The sequence below is a fragment of the Pteronotus mesoamericanus genome, unplaced genomic scaffold, assembly GCF_021234165.1.
Source record: "Pteronotus mesoamericanus isolate MK-2021 breed Mesoamerican mustached bat unplaced genomic scaffold, CSHL_Meso_final contig_53, whole genome shotgun sequence".
Taxonomy (NCBI): Eukaryota; Metazoa; Chordata; class Mammalia; order Chiroptera; family Mormoopidae; genus Pteronotus; species Pteronotus mesoamericanus.
In genome coordinates, this window is record NW_026555195.1 from 616,058 (window position 1) to 636,126 (window position 20,069).

General features: G+C 49.8%; 1 protein-coding gene across 1 annotated transcript in view; it reads right to left on the reverse strand.

Moving 5' to 3' along the window:
• The window catches only part of KIRREL3 (kirre like nephrin family adhesion molecule 3), a 506,536-nt gene extending 500,891 nt beyond the window's left edge, over nt 1-5,645 (reverse strand). The window contains exon 1 of the mRNA XM_054579443.1: nt 5,563-5,645. Within this exon, the coding sequence (XP_054435418.1) occupies nt 5,563-5,617 (55 nt within the window). The 5' untranslated portion in view covers nt 5,618-5,645. The remainder of the gene's footprint in view (nt 1-5,562) is intronic.
• Nucleotides 5,646-20,069: the final 14,424 nt, after the last annotated feature.

The window sequence follows — 20,069 nt, forward strand, 5'->3', positions numbered from 1 at the left end:
ATTGCAGCGATAGAAAGAAAACACTTCTCCAATATTGACATTTACTAACTTCTAGAAGTATACAGCCAGAATACTCATTTTTACCACTTGGAGAGGAGGGAAAGGCAAAACGCGTGATGTTCGATTGCTACCTCCTGCTATGGCAGACATATTTGTATGATCCACAAGGAACCTGTCTTCTTATTTGATGTGCACGCCTAACTGGGGAAAAGGAAATGACATGCCATGACATGTGGAGCCACACTGTGTCTCAGTGCAGTAGCCTCTCTGCATCACCCACTAACCAGGAATAAAGTCCCATTCTGTTCGGGATACAGGGCGCGGCTATTAGAATCTGGGCACCAGGTGCCGGCTGGCTTTGCACCTCTCTCCCTTGTGCGTAGCAGTGACGGGCGGGGGGAGAGACACCTCCAGAGCGGCCGCTCTGGCTGGCCCCGCTCTGTGAATACGCAGGGTGTGCGCTGGCCTTGAGGGAAGGCTGGGTCCCCCATCACTCTGCTGCAAGCACCACCCTTAAAGTCAGGGGCGCGGCGGCAGGGAGAGTCTGAGGGTGATTCCAGCAAGCTCGCCATCTGAGATCTTACTGACCCTCTGCACTGCTGAGTTAGGGTGACCCTGGTCCCAGGCACATGCGGAAGGAATCCAGCGTCTCGCAGTTTTCAGGTTGGCCCTGATTAAAATGCCTGCACTGCACTGGTTTTTCACCCGAAGTCATCTTAAGAGGATAAGGGCTGTCGCTGACAAATGATGCCTTAGGACCGTGGGACCTCCGCTCCTCCCCCATCTGCATGGAGACCCGCCAATGAGTGCTCTGGGTCCTCCTCCCCGCTCCTCTATCACAGGCAATTTTCTTTTCCTTGTTCATGTTTCCAAAACAGTTTATCTTTTTATCTCCTCGGAAGAAAAGTGCTCTGCAAATCAAAGGTATCATTAGTATTGTTATTATTTTGCTATTGAAATCTCTTGAATTCACTCTGGATTATTCATGGGCTTTTTTGGGTCTGCAATATAATGCCTCCTAAGTCACCCCTACTGGGCTGAACAAAAAAGAAAAATTGCATCTTTGGGCCCCCTTCCCTGCTCCACCTCGGCTCCCGCTGGCCCTGGCTGCCGCCAGCAGGGCGCACCAGGCTGAGCTGCTCCTTGGTCCTGTGCCGAGCTCTCTGCTGCCATGTCCCCAGCCAGATCCTCCTTTGTAACCCGGGTGGGCCCCCCCTCCACGCCCCCCTCCGCACTGTCCTCTAAGTGCAGTGTGAAGGTGTTAACCCTGCTCCATGCCCCTCTTCCCCTGGGGAGTTTCTCTTCCCTCTGCAACTGGTCTGGCTGGCAACTGAGAATTCCCTGCTGGGCAGCAGACACTGTGGCCACCTCCGTGCCAGAGAGACATGTCCCAGTTTCCCTCACCCAGCAAATTTGTGAAAGAAGTGGTCCCACACCCTTGGCAGCCGTGCATGGACCTTCCTGCACAAAAGAAGCGATTCTTTCTCTTCTAGACAAGATGTCATATCGCTGGGGTGCAGGGGCGGGGGGAGAGAGCATCACACTTATTACTTCCCTCTCCTTTTGTTGTATGACATTTCTGGGTAAGGATCAATGTTCCCAAAGTTGCTGCTCACTCCCAATATCCTTTTCTAATGCCTTCCCAGCGTGCGCCCCCTGGGATCCCTTCTGTTCTTTCAGCTGCCTTTGGGATGCTCATGCTATCTTTTCATCCTCTCCCCGCCCCCCCGCCCCGCCACACACACACACACACACACACACACACACACACACACACAAGGAAGCTCCTGCAAGTCAAACCTCCTTCCTTCCCCTGCTTCCGGTCCTCCCCTTGGTTCACGCCTCGCCCTGGCCAACTCCTTCCACTCACACTCTATTTTAGCCTCCTGTCTGCTTTATGTCCTTCTGGTCGCTGAGAGATTCATGTCACTGTGAACCTCCATCCCTCAAGTGGACATCTGACAGCCCCTTTGGGTGATTCCTGCAAGAAAGTCAGGAGAGCAAATTTCTTAGACACCCCAGATGAATCCTCAACTCAGGGACGTCGTTGCCACTTCATGCAACGTCTCCCTTTCACCCCAACGTACCCAGAGCAGCATGGCGCACAGGTAAAGCCGACGAGAGATCAGGGCTCACCAGAATTAGCACTTTCAGACCCCCAAAGTCACTAGGCCGGGCAGGACTCTGGGAGCACTAGGTTGACCCACCAGAGAGTGGAGGAGACAGCGCCTTTCTTAGAGCATCCCGGGTAAAAGGCCCAGCGCTGGTGCCTCTGCCCTGTCCCCAGACTCTCTGGACTTGAGGTCAGTGGGCAAAGGGAGTCACGGAAGGACAGGCTGGATGGGCTGGGTCTTGAAGATGAAGGAGGGCACAGGAGGAAATAGTTGTGGGCAAACTGAAATGGTAGAGGGAAAAAAGAGAGCAAGTTCTAAGTTTACGGATGACAAGAGAATCGATGCCTTTTCATCCCAGGGCAGAACATGCCTCTTCTCTGCGGGAGGCAGATTGCGCTGTGACATTATCCCTCTGTGTCCAGAGCACGTGGTTCTGACAGCGAAGGGAGGCGGCATCCCCAGCCAGAGGAAACCCACAGCAGCTCCTGGCGGCGGCCCATCTCCCTGTGAGGAGCCAGGCCCCGGCACCTTGGCGGGGGCGGCATGGAAGAATGCCACCGGCCTCTCTACTACCACGTAGGAAAGGTAAACAAACACTCAATCTCCATCTGCAGGTAAAGTGCACACTTTAAAGGAATAAGGGCACAGCATACCATGAAATTAATTATCCCTAAATTTCATTCTCCAAAGGGTTATGGAAAAAAAAAGGAAAGATGAATAAACATTTGCCAAATTAGGAAAGAAAGGATGAGTGAAATATACTCTGCGAGTTTACCTAAATGTTCTCCTCTAACGTCAGCCAAGCACTGCTTAGAGCACTCCCTTCGAACGGGAACCGAGACAACCGAGAGCAGGAAGCTGGCGCATGGTGTTTCCAGAAACTCCAAGGTGGCAGGCAGGTTTCCACTGTGCGAGCTATCGGGCGGCAGATGGACGTATCGCCAGAGTGCCAGATACGACGGCCCTGAATAGAACCCTGGACATTTGTTCTCTTTGAGTGGAGGGCCGTCCCCGAGTCTGCACGTTTCCTTGGAAAGTGTCCCAGGAGAAAGAGCACGTGGAAGGTGGGGGTCAGAAGCATAGCTCTGTGGGGGACGGGGAAGTGGCCTCAGTCAGAGGGATGACAGCCAGAGGGGCCATCTAGAGCCTGTGGGCTCGTCCTCTCATGACCCGTTCAAAGTAGATATGCTCCATCCCATAATGATAACTACATGGCACCAGGTAGGGGCGGGGCATAGCATATGAGCTAAGCATACATGTGTAGAGGGTCAAATAGATTCCTCTGGGGAATTCACAATACTCCAAACAACATCCACGTTAAACTACATGTCCGCAGAGCAAGTCGAAAGATACTCTATCGCAATGAAACCCGTAAAACATCCTCCTACAGGCAGGTGCTGTCTATTCCAGGGACCTGGGACCGACAGTGTCCAGTGGCGTGGGGAATTCTGACTGGCTGGGTCTGCCTTGGTCTCATCATCTTTCTATATACCTGTGTTGGGAGTCCTGTGCACCTGCCATCTGATAGGGTAGCAGTGCTGGCCAAGCTCAGAGCATGCAGGAATAACACGGAACTATGAACCGCATGGTCACGAGTCTGTGGTTTCTTCCCAGTGCCCTCAGGGCTAAGGGTAGATGAAGCAGGCACTTAACCTCCATAGGTAAACATTTAAAGATTCAAATGAGGCAGTCAAGAAATAGCTCTGTGCTAAGAAAGGAATAAGCAAAGTGGAAGATGCACTCTGATGAATCAGACAGCAAGCAGACAGCCGGAGAGGCACTTAGACACCTACAGACTTCTTCTGCCAATCTAGAGAATAATTGTGTTGATGTGCCGCCGACGAACACAAACCACTGATTAAAACGTGCCCTGGTCCCGTGAACTGTGTGTAGGGGGGTGGCTGGATCCTCCCTTCAGGGATCCCACATGCAACTTCCTGAGCGAACTGGGAAGAGGCACAGGAGAATGAGAGTAAGTGTGTGTGCATGGTTGTGTAGATGTGTGTCCATAAGCAAGCGTGCACACATCCGAGAAAGAGCGTAATCTCACCAACAGCGATATACCCAAACTGTTTATACCAGTGTTCTGCGATACCTCTTATTCATTCAGCCTGAAAACTCTGGGGAAGGCAATTTATCTTCCTGCTGCTGTAGGGAGCCCTTGCACACAGCCCCATGAATACATGAGCGTATGTGTGTGCACACTGTAATGAAGCACAGGCAGGGATGTAACACAGTCATATGGGGGAAGTGCCCCTCAGGTTTCATCAGGATGGCCGTGCACAACATGGGATGAGGGGAAATCTGCAGGGACCACAGCACCAGTGGAAGAGGTGAGGAAGGAGGCTGGGACTCTGCTTACACTGGCTTCTCCCTGACAGGGAGAGAAAGGGAGACACGCTGTTCGCTTGCAAAGCCAGCCACCCATGCCAGTGCTCTGTGTTCTCAAAAACTTTTACCCTTCATTTAATCAACAGATGGACCTGCTCTGTTGTGGGTTTTTCTGAGAGCCCGTCCCACTCAGAGCTGCGCTGGCTGCATAAAGGCTGCCGCCGCCGATGCCGAGTAGCACTAGCATGCTGCACCGGTGGGAAAGCAGCCCATTTACTCGGCCCCTTTGAACTCGATTCCACAGGTGACTCTTGATGCATTTGGCTAAGTAGGCACTCATGATCCCTCTCCCCAATCCCCCTCCCTGCGCCCCTCCCAGCCCGATCCGCCCTGTGGCAGGGAGCCCAGAAGTGGCAAAGTTCTTTTCTGAACGTTCACCAGCTCCTCTGCTCCTGCTAGGCTGCAGAAACGAAACAATCGGCACCAGGGGCGAAATTCCATTTTAGACCCTGAATCTGATGCTGAGGAGAACTCAGAATTCAGTCTTACTCAGAGAACTCGATTCCATTCAATGAAACTCTTCACAAGCTGTTCCCCAGCCCTGCAAATTACCCCCACGATACATTCGGTAATTGCAGCCCCTCCTGCAAATGTGCGACGCACACGCTGGCTTTTGAATAAGCTCAGGCAAGTCAGACCTTTTTCCGAGCGAAAAATCCACCTAAACAAAGCTCTCCTTCCCGACTCGCTCCGGCTCCAGCCCGGGTCTGAAGGAGAGGAGGTGCCCAGAAGTTCAAGGCGCACATCCACACAGATACTGCCTCATTAACATACCGAGGGCATAAAGGACTCATTTGCATTGGAGAGTTTAAGCTGGATGTTGACAAGTGAGAGGAGAAAGTCACTCCCCGCCCCCATACCCCTTCCTTCCAAAGGAAAATAAACAGTACCATTTTGTTGCATTTTCAAAGGCACAGGAGCAATGCCAGTGCCTCTCGACCGGGCCAGAGAGGCGCATCCATCAGCGGAGTTTCCGAAGCCTCCCGCCTACCGCTCTCTGCCTCCCGCGCCCTGGCAGCACCCACTTTCCCTGCAACTCCGGCGGCCTGGGTCCTACCTTGACTGAAGAGGAAGAAGCAGACGATGAGCAGGTGGAGCTGGGAAGGTTTCATTCCTCGGCGCGGCGAGGGCGAGCCGGCGGGCAACTTGGGCTCGCAATGAGTTTCCCCTCCTGGGCTCGCGGGGCTCCGCCTGCGCCGCGGTCCTCGCCGGGTCGCCCACCAGCCGTTTGTCCCGCGGTCCCCGGGGCCTCCGGCTCTTGCGCCTCTGGTCTCCGCAGCCGGCCGGCACAAGTGGCTGTTCTCTAGCCGCCTCGGGAAGCCGGGGTCTTCAGCAGCGTCCCCTCTCGGAACAGATCCATCTCCGCTCCCGGCCTCCCGGGCGCACAGCTTCCTCCGGGCTCCTCCCACCGCCAGCCAGCGAGCGAGCGAGGGACCAGTGACAGAAGGGCTCCTTTCACTGGAGCTGGGGAGGGGAGAGGGAGGGGAAACCGGTCATAATTAAAGAGGAAACACTTGGAAAAGGAGATCTATGGAAAACGGAGCGGGGAGGGGGGGGTCTGTTCTCACTCGCACCCCCCCACCCCAAATAGGGGGAGATTCAGCTTTTGTCACCATCAGGGACCAAAAGGCATCTTGAACAGCAAGTGGAGCTGTGACTTTTTTTGTCCACACACTATAATGTTTAATGGGAGTGAAGTTAAGGAGGACTATATGCTTGTGCACACACTGAAATATGCATACCCCCCACCCCTCGGCCAGAGGACTGGAAACCCGGCTGAAAAGGGAGAAGGAAGAGGTGAGGGGGAAAGCTGCATCTTCCCCCAGAAAGGACCTGGCCAGTGTGTGCAGTGGGAGTCTCAGAGTTGGGGAAGAGGCGAGCATGCTTTGCATTTTTGAGACTTTCCTAGGGGGGGAGAGGTGGGCAACAAAACCGAAACGCTGGACCTTAGTGTGCTTTGTGCCACTCCCAGAAAACAAAATGAAGGGATGAGCGGGAAACCAGGTAGAGTGGCGACAAATGCCTCTGTTATTACCCTGATTTGTGTATCTCCTACCAAGCACAGGGGAGCAGGCTCTTTTTGCATTTGCAGCCTGCCCTCTAACCAGCACTCCATCACCCTGAGTGTAGTGTGTCTTTTCTGCAAGAGGTGCTGTGACTCCTACGTGGAAGGAGAGGCCAAGGTCATAGGCACCTGCCTCTTAAGGTCTTTTACCTATATGAAACCCCCATTCAAACCACACTCTGTTTCTTCCGGGAGAGCAGAGTGAATTTATTTAGGTCTATTTATTTGAGAGACAGTTAGATATGCCTGGTATAAGCAGGGCACTGGGGGAAATAAAAGCTTAGATATAGACCGTGCGTTCGGGAGCTCATAACTTAGTGTGAAAGTAGGGTATCCACATAACGTGCAAACTATACAGATAGTTACAAAACAGTGTATGAAATAGGCAGCATTATACAGAAAGGGAGGTAAGGAGTAAAAAAAGGAAAATGAAAGATGCTCTCTCGATTTGTGCCATTCGGTTATGAAATCAATCATTCCTTTTGTCAGTCACAGGGCCTTGGAGAGAGGTCTTTTGGGAAACCTTAGCCTTTCTTCCATCAGGATTACATCCTTTGGTGACTTTGCTGACCGCAAGGCATATTCCAGCTCCACGTTTCCGTGTAGATGTATCCCTTGGGACTTAGGAAGAAGAAAGGGAGAAGTGGGGGCACCTAGAAAAGGGTGTGCGGCCGGCGCTGACATCTGGTGATTCCCATCAAAGACCTACACATTAGTTGATGTCTGCTATGTTGACTCTCCCATTGTTAATGTAATAGTTTATTTAACTGCATCCCTTAGAGGCTGTTCAACCTATCCAATGGAAATGTGCAAGCAAACTTTTCCTCAGCGGGAAAAAGAAACACAGAGCAACCGAAACTAAGAGGTTATAAAAGGGGCAGCTCACCAACTAAATTAGCAAACAAATTTCAGAAGCATTGTCCGTGGCGCCTTTCATTGACTGGTTACAGCAGACAATGCAATAAAACAGAAGAGGCAAATCAGAAACACATGCAAACGATGGATAATAATTCTAAACAACATATGCCAAATAACATCTTAGGAGTAAAAATATGGCATGCATAGTGCTGCAACTTTAGTAGTCGCTGCTGTTAATTCTATGGGTGTGGGAAGAGATTTGAGATCTGGGTACGAGTCCTAAGGCCAAGCCTCACAGAGAATGCAGATTGTACCTTACAAGGCAACATTAGATGTGTTAACTGACATTTATCCTTTAAGCTGTTTAATTTTGGTCGCTAATTCCTAAGTGGCCTGGGGTCCAGATTTGCTTAATTCGGCCCCAGAGGAAATATTACAAAACAAGAGTCTTGAGGCCAGGGAACTGTGCAATACAAGAAAGTCAGGTCCACGGACAGCGTGTGCGCATCCCACGCACCCACTCTTGGACGGGAGAGGGTTGGCGGGAGTCCGAGGTGGGAAGCACCCTGACTCGCTCTCCCACTGGTCCCTGAGATTGGCCTCACGACCCCCAGCCAGCTGGAACTGCTCCCTTCTCCACCCCTCCCCGCAGCCTCCGGTCTCCGGCGGAAAGGTAAAATCACTTGGATTAAGTGATGAGCTGCCTGGCTCTAAAAAACCACGAAAATGGTTTTCTAAACTGCACACACTGGCCAGGTCTAAAAGACCAGAAAAACCACGGCAATCTTCGGAAGCCACCACGTGGGGCAGCAAGAACGACAGCGGTACCTGCAGGACCCGCAGCCGGCCGGGCCCTGGCGCCAGCCCCGACGGTGGCCCCGCCATCTCCGCCCGGCTGGTCCCGGCCTCACCTCCTCCGGGGGCTCGGTTAACCTCCTGGCGCTGCAAGGTTCCCGGCGAGGAGGGGACGGCTCCACCTGACAGGGAGGAGCGAGAGCCTCAGACCCCGGAGCGCTTGGGGAGGGGGCTGTAGGGGCGTGGAAGGGACCCGGAGGAGGAAAGGGCAGGGGGAGGAGAGGAGGGGCGGGGCAGCAGGGAAAGGGAGGGCAGTGGGGAGGAGGGCAGGGGAGACCCCCACTCTTGGAGAGAACAATCGAGTCCGGAGCGAGGCGCGGCGCGGCGCGGGACACCGGGTTTCTGGGCACGTCCGTGGAGGTGGCAGCCCTAGAGAGACAACAGAAAACCAGCAACTTGGATAACCGCCCGAATTTTTCTTCTCTGCACATCCAGGCTCCCGGTCTCCGTCGCGCCCACCCTGCAAGCCGGGGTCCCTCACCAGCAGGTGGCATTCTCTCCAGCGTTTCTCCTGGAGAAACCTGGAGTGTAGCCCAGGAGGCTCAGTTCGTCAGTCGCCAGCCCACTTCTCCAGGCCTTCCGTGCCAGAGACTGTGTCCTTTGACCCCTGACCCCCACGCCTGCGGCAGGCAGGAGCTCCAACGCCAAGGGAGGCAGGGCTGGCTCCGGATTCAGCGGCTCGCCAGCTAAGAAGCTTCAGAAGGGCAAGTCTCCAGCAGACAGCTCCCAGCCCCTGCTCCCAGCCCCTGCTCCCAGCAGCGTGCTTGCCCGGGAGTTTTCTGAGGCCTGGGACAGCCAGGGAGACTTGGGGTTCAGGGTCCAGGTGCAGGAGTGTGGGGTCCCGCTGCTCAGTGCCCTGAGCAAGCCCAAGTTCCAACAGACCATGCAGACCCTGCGCACCACGACTTCCCAGTGACCTTCCTTTCGGTTGTTTATCCATCATCGGTAACATTTATTATTCCCCTGATTGGCGTCACGGCCTGTTTGGGGTACTTAATGAAGACATGTGGAATGAATACATAAATTGCTGTGTTTGGAAAGTTTGTCCTCCTGTTGCAGAGAAGTATACACAGGTGTATACATGGAAAATAAAATTATGAAACATCTCATCTGGCTTTTTAATAAGGCAGTAATTGCCCTGGAGGTCATCTGTGAGGTTCAGTCCCGGTGCCCCAGGCCCTGAAGGAAGGTGCTGAGATGCCGCGCAGGCCCCAGCCTCCAGCCAGGGGCTTCTGCAGCCTGCAGGGCTCAGAGGGCCGCTGCCCCCGCCACTGCCTGCCCCGTTCGGGAGGACCGTTGCCACAGAGAAGGCCGGGGGAGGCTGTTGTAAGCCATGGCGGTCATCATGAGTGGAGAATTTCCTGTTCAACACCTCTTCACAATGTTTGTTGCACAGATACATTATAAACCACATTTCCTCCCTCCCTCCCTCTTTTTTCTTTTTAAAACATTTTATTTATTTATTTTTAGAGAGAGGGGAAGGGAGGGAGAAAGAGAGAGAGAAACATCAAGGTGTGGTTGCCTCTTGCTTGCTCCCCACTGGGGACCTGTGCCCTGACCTGCGATTGAACTGGCGACCCTTTGGCTCGCAGGTCAGCGCTCAGTCCACTGAGCCACACCAGCCAGGGCTTGGCTTGGCTTGGCTTTTCTTTTCTTTTCTTTTCTTTTCTCTCATCTTTTCTCTTCCCTTCTCCTTTCCTTCCCTCCCTTCCTCCCTCCCTTCCCACCTTCCTTCCTTTTCTTTTCTTCTTTCCTTCCTTTTCTTTCTTTCTTCTTTCTTTCCTCTTCCTTTCTTTCATATACCCTGCCAGTGCTGGTTAAAACCTCTTTGTCCAGGGATTTAAAGACACATTGAACAAGCCCCTCTTGGGAGTGCAGGGTAACCTGACTCTCCGTCCTGGATAAGTGAATAAGCGCTTGAAAGGACATAGACTTCCCGGGACCAAATGGTCTTCAGGCGCCCGCCTCGAGCGGCGGCCTGCCTGACCTGGGCACTCACAATCTTCCAGCCTATTTCTTTTTCATTTACCTGAACCACATTCTTGCTCACATCTGTGCAGGCAGATTATAGACTTTAACCTGCGTTCACTGTGGTCAGTTGTGGAGTCAGCTTTCAAACACATCCCCGGAAGGGCCGGGCACGCCTGCAGCGGCCAGTCGCCCCAGGCCAGGCCTGCAGGAGGGGCCGTGGCCAGCCTTTTCACCTGGGCTGGCTCCGGCCTGGGCGCTGCTGCTTTGGTAGACACTTAATAAACCTGGGCATGTCTTTCTTCATCTTTAAACATGACTGGTTGAAGACTGGCTTTCTGGGATCCCTCCCAACCCGGAAAACCCTGCGGTCTCTTCTCTGGAGGGCGCAGGGCTTGGCCTGGAGCGGTTTGGGAGCACTTTCCCAGTGCCCTCAGCACTGGGGGCCATTGGGATGCAGAGTTGGGGTCCTGGAATCTGAGTGTGTCCCTCTGGTTACAACGCCTCACCGGTTACAGTTTCTTCCCAAACTGGTTCACGTTCACCCTATGCTGAGTGCCGATGATCTTGCCCCAACTTGTTCACCTTGTAATCTCTCTTCCTTCCCAATTTTCCCCAGAACCATGCCCCTCATTCAGCTTGGATTCCAGGTAACAGAACAGCTTTTCTTCCCTGTACATTCATAACTGTCCTGGATGCAAAGCTCGTATCAAAGTATGGGAATGCGGGTGCCAGGCGGCTCACTGTAAAGACCACCTTCAGAGCAATGAGGACCATGGTACCTTGTATTTTCACTCAATCTTAACACGAGTCAGACTGGACTGTCAAGTTTGTCTGGTTGTATATCTGCCTAGATGCCTCTCCAGTCCCCAGCTGTGGCCCAGCTCTTGCCCTGGTAGGCAGCAGGCACTCCATACATAACGCTGAATGAATGGTAGCATTTTTCCCAGTGCCCCACATCCCATTTCCTGTTTTCTGAATCCCATTGAACTTATTCTTCCCTCTGTTATTAAACCATTGTCAAACATCTGGCGTGTGCCTGCCCCTGCTCTGGCTGTATTTTATGGGGATGGGTAATGAAGTGAGCCTATATGTAGTCTGCAAAATGTGAAATGCACTTTAAGATGCATAGCACCATAGACATGAAAGATATTTTTATCTCTTCAGTATCATTCTGCACAAGGAGACAATTCTCCAGCAGCGCTGTTTAAGAACAATAGACCTGTTTAGCTGTCACCCTCTCCTGTGTGCAGGGCACTGGGGGTTCAGTTCACATGGGAGTGGCATTCTTCCTCTCAGCAAAGGCCTGAACAGTGTATAATGTACAGGGAAGAAGAGATACGAGAAATGTTATGAAAGGATGTGGCGGCGCCCCCATGTTTGTCTTGTCACTGGCTCCGTGCGCGGGGCAGCACCTTCCTCCGTGGTCCAGGGACGGCACGGGACGTAAGCCTCAGCACCCATCTGCAGTGCTCGGGACCAGTCCTGTGCCACTCGGGAAGATGCCATGTGCTCTTTCCATGCCTATGGATAGGCTGATTACGTGGAAACTATTGGAAGACTGCGAAAATCCAGTTTATGGCTCATTTGTGGTATTCACGGTCTTAGAAATTATACCGTGTTTATCCGTTTTCTCCGTTATTCTCTTGCCCAAACCCCTCTCCCGACAAACATATACACGCCCTGGCCTACGTTGTCAATCGGGAACCCTCGCCAGCAGCCAGGGAGCAGCTGCTCCTCACTGGAAGCCCCTGTCAGTTTTTTTCCCAGATGGCAAACTGGACTTCCTCTTTCCTGTTTTTTTGCCCACAGTATTTTTCCTCCCTTCCTTCCTCCCTCCTTCTCTCCCTTTCTCCCTTTCTTTCTTCTTTCCATATAATAAACTCACATATATCAGTTTATAAGTAAACTTATAAATTAAATATGTGTTTATAACTTTCATGTATCTATATTTATAACATGTCTTGACTTTTTGTATATCCAAAACTTTGCGTGCATGCACACATACATGCACACAAACATACACACAGTAACTTACGTTAACACGTTAACAGTAGACCTCCTAACCACATATTCTGAATGACTAAGATCTGGACCAGATTTTCATCATCTCTCCATAAGCGCATAGCTTCCTCAGCTCACTGCCTGGTCTGCACACCTGCAAAACCCTCTCTGCTGTCTTACTCACTATCCTACTACATTTGTTTGCAATTCAGTTCTGTATATTTCTCCATGCTTAAAAACATGGATTGTCCCCAAGATGGAGTATAAACTTTTTGTCACAACATATAGGGCTTTTCAAACAAATGCATCTTCTTGTCTAATTACCAACCCCCTCCAACACAGCCCACACTTTCGTCCTCTAAGTATCCTTCATCGATTGCTACTTTCCCAGACCTTTCTTGTACTATGTTCTCTCTTGTTGTGCCTTTTCCCCTTGTTGCCTAATAAACTGATGCTCACTGCTCAAGAATCAGCTGGACTACCTTCCCATGAGAAATTCACTTCACCTTTCCTATCCCTCAGTCAAAAAAAAAAAACACCCCAGCTCATTCGTTTAGGTTTCCACAGCACTTTTATCATTTTTACTATGTAACTATTAGTGTTGTATTAGAATTATTTGTTTACATGTCTACCCTTCACAATACATGTGAGATCTCCAAGGTCAAGGACAATTCTGTGGAATTTATTTTGGCATATCCCAGAGTGTGTTGTCCAATGGTTGGCTTACGGTACTTTTTTCCTAAATGGTTATTAAATGAAGTAAAACTAGGCCAAAATTCCTGATGTCCTTCTTCTGACCACCCAGTCTCCAGCTGGAAATTTTCTTTCTTCATCATCTGATGCGTTTAGAGCCAACTAGATCTAGAAAATCTCATACCCACCTTCTGGAACTAGACACATTTGAAGGATGAAGATTTCTGACCAACGATTTGAACCCAACCCATGCCCCAGGGGTGTGGCACTGGTAATCTGTATAAATCACAGCCTGAATCCAGCTCTTGTGGTCAAGAACAGTTTGAAATCCTGCCTTTTAATATTGCTTAATGGCACTGTCCCAAACCAGTTGAGAAGCTAGACACTCTATAATAATTATATGGACATAAGTTCAAAGTAAATGAGAAAAAGCAACACTAATTTTTTCCCAAACCCAGTCCAATTTGAATTGAATTGATGGTTCAGTGCTTTTTCTGTCGCTTCTCTCTCTCTTTTTGTGTTGTTTGAGAGTGTGAGCAGGCAGAACTAGAGACTCCTTCTGCTCCATTTTGCTTTGCAGTGCCAGCCTGGCTAGGCCCCAGCTGGAAACAGAAAGTAGAGTATAATACAATTATACTAGACGTATAATGTGGGGTTCTCAATGTGGGGTTCCTCGGCGGGCAGCGTTAGCATCCTCTAAGAACTTTCTAGAAGTGTACCTCTTCACGTCCCACCCCAGACCTTCTGAATCAGCATCTGATTTGGGGCCTAGCTACCTGTTTTATCGGCCTCTCTGATCATTCCAACGCCTGCCAGTATTTGAGAATTACTGTTATTGGAATTCCGGTGTGCCAACACCCAGCCTCAGCAGCGGTTAAACCATGGCTAATTCTGTTGTATCTGTCCTTCTGGCCTTCTTCCACCTCACTGGGTTATTTTGAAGCAAATTCAGACACCATATCCTCTCATCCATAAGTATTTCAGTATGTGATAACGGCTTTTAATGTGGATGAAAATAATACTTCATAGTATAATTTTTTAGCTATCTGGCCAGGCCGTTCATCTTCAGACAATTCACTCATAAAATATCCTCCACAGTGATAGTATGGTAGTTAATATGGTAGATAAGACAGAAAAAAAAATTATTTTTCCTCTTTTGGATTAAACATTTATTATTTAGAAAAATAATGAGTCCAGTCATTATAATGGGGAAGAAATTTAACACCAAAGAAGCAAGCGCCGGTTGAGGCTCCAAGCAAAACGATGCGTGCCTTCACCTTGAAAGAACTGCTTCCTTGTAGTTCACAAAGTTTTGTGTTACATCCCATTTGCAAGGTATGGGGTCTGATTGTTTCCCTAGAATTGTGATAGGTTCACAAGTCTTGTCCGTACTCTTGGCCTGATCTTCTTTCTGGTCCCCTTGTAGTGGTTTGCAAATTGGCCTGGGCTGGGATGCAGCTCATGATCTGACACCACCTGAAACATACAAGGGAGAGCATGGCTCCCCTGTTCTTATCAACTGAATGTGCAAGGTTCTCAGTGCACCAGCCGGCCGCATCAGATGGCCAGGTCGTTGCCTGGTCCCTCAAGTCCCCTCATTCCCCACAGGTACTTATTAGACTGAGAAGTCAAGAGAGTATTTGGCCCCCTCCTGAGATGCCTGTGGCAAAATCTGACACTTGCACGGAGAATGATTTGAGAGCACTATCTGCAAAGTGTCAAAAAGGGGAGGCAATCAATACACTTAATTTACTGGGCATAATTCATTGCCTAACCAGAGTTTTCAGCGAAGGCAGACAAATTCCATACTAAAGTCACTCACCCACCTGGACTGAGAGGAGAACAGTGAATCCTTCTTGTGAATGAGACGTAAAACTGAGTTTCTTGGCGTCATTAAGGACTCTCTGAGCCCTTCCTTCCTTGAGACAGGGTGCTCATTCGGCCGGCCGTTTTTCAAAGCGGGTGATGGATGCCACTGACTGAAAACTCCCCTGCTGGTCCCACCTGAACAGATTGTTTTCACGCTCTGCCCTTGTGTTTGCGTGTGTTGCTCGCTCAGAGCCTGTCAGGCAGAGCTACGCTCTACCTCAGAAGGAAGGAAAAACACAAGTATTTTTCTGTGGTGCTGGCGATTTTTCTTTCCTTTCAAGGCTAAACCGATAGGAAATCTGTTTTTCATGGGAAGGGAAGTTACAAAGAAGTAAGAACGGCATATGGCAGTGAGGTGGGAAACTCAGCATGTCACTGAGGTCACCAAGTCCCTTCGAAGCGAGCATCGAAGAGGAGTCCTTCACAGTGCTCTCTCAACCTCCTGTCTCATCTATCCGGTGCCACGTGCAAAGTGACGTGAAGTAGAATTCGCCACATAGTAGCAATGATCATCAATGTGTTCCCAGTTTTGTTTATTTGTTTATTTTTGTTATCTTCCCTTGAGGGCATTTTTTTTTTCATTGCTTTTAGAGAGGAATGAAGGAAGAGAGGAAAGCGCGAGAGAAACATCAATGTGAGAGAGAGAAGCACTGATTTGTTGCATCCTGTACGCTCATGGACTGGGGAGCAAACCTGTCATCCAGGTATGTGCCCTGACCCGGAGCTGAACCAGCAACCCTTTGGCTACAGGACGGCGCTCCAACCACAGAGCGACACCGGCCAGAGCGAGTTCTAAGTTTGTGAGAGAACCCTTTGGAGCATTCCTCTCTCATTATGCTACACCCATCCTTGGGAAGGGCTTACTATTGGCCCAGCCGCATTGCATAGACACAGGACAGGAAGGGGACAAGCCCAGAGGTTCCTGTTTAAGCGACTCAAGGAGCTTGGGGAGGAGGGATGTAATTATAAGGCGTCTGAATAATTATGCTATTACTATCTAATTATGAAGTGCTGCTTCCTGCTTTAACTACCTGAAATTCAGAGACCAGTCTTCTATAGTCTCTCTACCGAGCCTTGGCACGCTCCCCGGAGGGCAGGGAAAGGCACAGTAAGAAAACACAGGGCTCCTGAACGGGCCAGAAAGGTCCTGAGAAAGCGGCCTGGAAAGGTCAGGGGGTGTATTTCCATTCTCTTTATTTGTCAAAACTCTTCACATGATGAGTTATCTACAAAAGAAGAAAAAGAATCTGTCTGTCCTTCCCTTTCTTTTTTTAAAATTTAAAGTATTTTTATTTAATTATTATTATTTTTAATTCTCACCTGAGGCTGTGTTTAGAGAGGAAGACAGTGAGAGAGAGAGAGAGAGAGAGAGAGAGAGAGGTATCGATGTGAGAGAGAAACACTGATCAGTTGCCTCCTGTATGTGCCCTGACTGGGGATCAAACCCACAACCTAGGCATGTGCCCTGACTGGGGATGGACCTCTCACCCTTTTTGTGTACGGAATGATGCTCCAACCAGCTGACCTACCTGGTCAGGGCTATCCTTCTCTTTATTGTTAATAGGCTGGCAAAAAAGAAAGAAAAATCAAGATACAAATCTCTGAAAATTTTCTATTGTCCTTCAAAATAGGAGAAAATCAAGAAATGTTTGTTTAATGCTTCCTTTTCTTAGGGTGCTGGAGAGGATGCAGAAGATTGAAGATAGAGGCCTCTGGCCTCAAATACCTTCCAATACAGCAGAAGACACAAAACAGACAGATCGTTTGATTCAGGCAACCATTTATTTACTCATTGAAATGTTCCTGAGACACACATGTATGGAGCACCTGTTTGGTGTCAGGCACTAACACAGGTTCTGGCAACACAGAGTTGAGAAAGATTTCTCTTCTGTCCTCAAGGAGCCTGTAAATGGCCCAGTGAGACATAAAGAAGAACAGCATAAGCTTCTGAGATGAGCTGGAAGTGATCCAGGGATCCAGAGACGCTGAAGGGGTGAGAGAGGCGCATGCGCATGGACCCGGTGGGCAGGGAAGTTGCAAGAAGGGCCCCTGCTGGGGCAGAAGGGACTGGGGTCAAATCGGAGAGGAGCCCCGGTTAAATGGGAGACCCTGACGCCCACGACCTCCTTTGCCTCCACCTCACGTTCCACCTCCCAGAACACAAGTTATTAAACTCAACCGGAGAAGCATAATTGTGGCAATGGAGGAGGAGATTAATTCCTAATTTTGATTTCTTTTGAACCATTTTTACTTGACTGAGTCAAACTTGCTGGAAGATGATTCATTACCATCTATTTTAAATCACGGCCAGGAAGCACAATGACATGCCACAATGATAGAGAATGTGTTTCAAGTGAAGAAATCTCAATATTTTTAAACTTTCAAAAATTAATTTGGTTCTTCCTTGTAGAACATAAGGGAAAGAAATGACCTAAAAAAATTGTTAAAGAATTCACTGCTGGCAAATGAATCCATATATTACTTAACTAAGCCAAAACTAAACATGGTAATCTCATTTAAAAAGGCAAATATTACAGAAGCACATAAAGTCAAATGTGACAACTTGTTTCACCAGCCTTCACCCCAAATCTCCTCCTTGACACAACCGCTAGTAGCAGTTTTGTGTGGCCCTTCTAGTCTTTCATGCATTTATACACATATGTCAGAGCAGACACTCTACAGACATATGCACAAATGGAAACACACATGATATATGTTATTCTGCAAGAACACTTTCTTTGATCTTAACAATGTATTTCATAGATTTTTCCAATGATAGTCTGTTTTCATATGCCTGGGAGAAACAGAAACTGGAGCATTCATTTCCTCTTTTCCTCTGCTTTCCAAGGGAAGACTGGCTTCTTGCATCCGTCCCTGGCCCAGGCTCCCAGGGAGAGAGTGACTGCTGTCCTGGTTGAGGAGAGGGGACAGAAGGGAAAAGTGAGGGCATAGGAGAAAATCTGAGCTACTGAGTCTGCAGGTTCTTCAATCTGGTCCAAATGTAGGGAATAGAAATGGGACCAAAAGTCAACTTCTGAAACTTTTAGGCAAACCATGATTAGCTGGCTTCAGGGAGCAGGAGAGCCTAGATCTCAGACTAATCACAATCAAGCCCTCGTTTCTGGATCACTCCCTGTGGGCAAACATGTACAAATGCTTTGGTGGTATGCTTTCCACCATTGTCCTTTTGTAAAGTAAAAGAAGGAAGGAAGGGAGGGAAGGAGAAATGGAGGGAAGGAGGAGGGGAGAGAAGTGAGGGAAAGAGGGGTGGATGGAGGGAAGGAGGGAGGGAAGGAGGGAGGGAGGGAGGCAGGCAAGTCAGATGCCTCTGCCCCTCTGCAGGCCTGAGGCTGAGCCCCCGCCCCCAGCGGCCCTCTAGGGAGAGTCAGAGGCTTCCATTCCAAACTCATCCAGGAGCACAAACAGAGCAGAAAAGAGTTTGCCCTGAGTTCACAGTGTGTCCATGTGAGGTCCCATTAGATCAGCTCTCCACACGCGAACTGTGCCACTCTGGAGAGAGAGAAAGTCTTTGGGTAAGTATTCTTTAATTTATTGGGTTTTAGATGCAATTAATCAGGGACGTTACTATCCATTGGACCCTTATCTCTTACCCTCCCTCTCCACTTCCCCAAACATAAGCAGTCAGATCAGACAGGACAAGCATTATGCTTGTATCAGAAAAGATAAATTCTGGAATGTGCAAATTGTAGCGCAGTTGGAGAAACAAACAGGATATCTGGGTTTTTGGTGCAGATTCACTCAGCCCTTGCGGGACACAGGAATGCGCGACCCAGGGCTTCTGGAGGCTAATAGCACAGAGGGACGTCCGCAGGGAGCTCCAAATTCTGAACAGTCCTCATCAAGCTGAAGCAGTTTAACTAACACAGGTCACGGAGCAAGGGCCCTGGCCACCATGCCAGTCTGTGTCCTGAATAAAATAAGGTGCACTCAAGTGGAGTCCTGAAGGAACTTTTATAGACTATGCACAGCGGCATGGGCAGAGTTGAGGGAGCCAGTAAGAGGTGATGCTGAGGCACTCAGGGAAGGGAACAGTGGCTAAGCCATTACCACCTGAGCCTTGCAGGGAGGGACGAATGTAAGTGGAGCCTTGGAAAACTGAAGCGTGGGGGTGGGGACACCCAGCAGGAGCTGCCATCCCAGAGGGACACGGTGCAGCCAGGGCCAGAACCAGCACGGGAGCAGAAAGCGGGCAATGGAAGACATTCTCTTCTCTCCTGCACTCCCATCTCTAGTTCATGGCTCCAGCTGGAAATCAGAAGGCAAAGGAATCTGGAGATGAAATCACACAGTCAACACCTCAGGGCACAGAGTGAAGAGGAGGTGGTCCAGGAAGGGGTCCCGGTGGTGGTGATGGTGGCAGGGGGGCAGGGAGACACAAGAGAACAGCTGTCACTTTGGACTAGTGGAGACTCAGGCTGGAAACGGAAACAGGCCAGGACAGAAAAATATGGCTGAGTTTTCTGAGACTCTGGATCAAATCAAAAGAGCAAAGAAACTGTTGTCTATGTCACCCTAGCACGGTTAGCACTTGAAGGATGAGCAAACAGTAAGCCAGCAGACACTGAATCTGGAGCGCCCCGATCCTTTGATTGTTAGCACAATCATAGGCTGCACAGGCTGGAAGAGAATTCCACCCTCCATTCTTCTGCCTCCAAGGAAGGTAGTACTCGACTCTTCCAGGCAGATGGGAGGCCACCCCATTTTTACTTACTCAGTTTTAGGAGATGTTCATTTTTATCCATCATTAGTCATGCATGCAAAATGAAAAAAAAATCATTTCAGTTATAAACACTTAGGCATTTACTACGGGGCATGCACCGTTTTAAACTTTGTGCTGGGTACAGAGATGAACGAGATATGGTCCTTGCACTTCTGAAGCTTGCATCCTGCTGAACGAGGCAGATAGGAGCACAGCAAATTATAATTCAAAGGGGATGTGATTAGTGCTTTAATAGAGATCCATAGAACATGTTCATGGAAGAATGGAAAAGTTAGAGGTTACTTTTGATCACGAGCATTAGAAAGGCAGAGTGGTGTTTCAGCTGACTTTTAAGAAGAGCTTACAGAAGTGGTGGACAAGGAGGTGGGCAGGCAGGAAGGGAGGGAGGCACCAGAGCTGGTTGGCAGGGCATGGCAAGCTCCAGGGGGCTGGAAGCGGGAGCCGGTGGCCGTGGGCAGTCCAGAGTCAGCCGGGTGGAACCGCAGGATGACTCAATGCCAACACTAAGGCA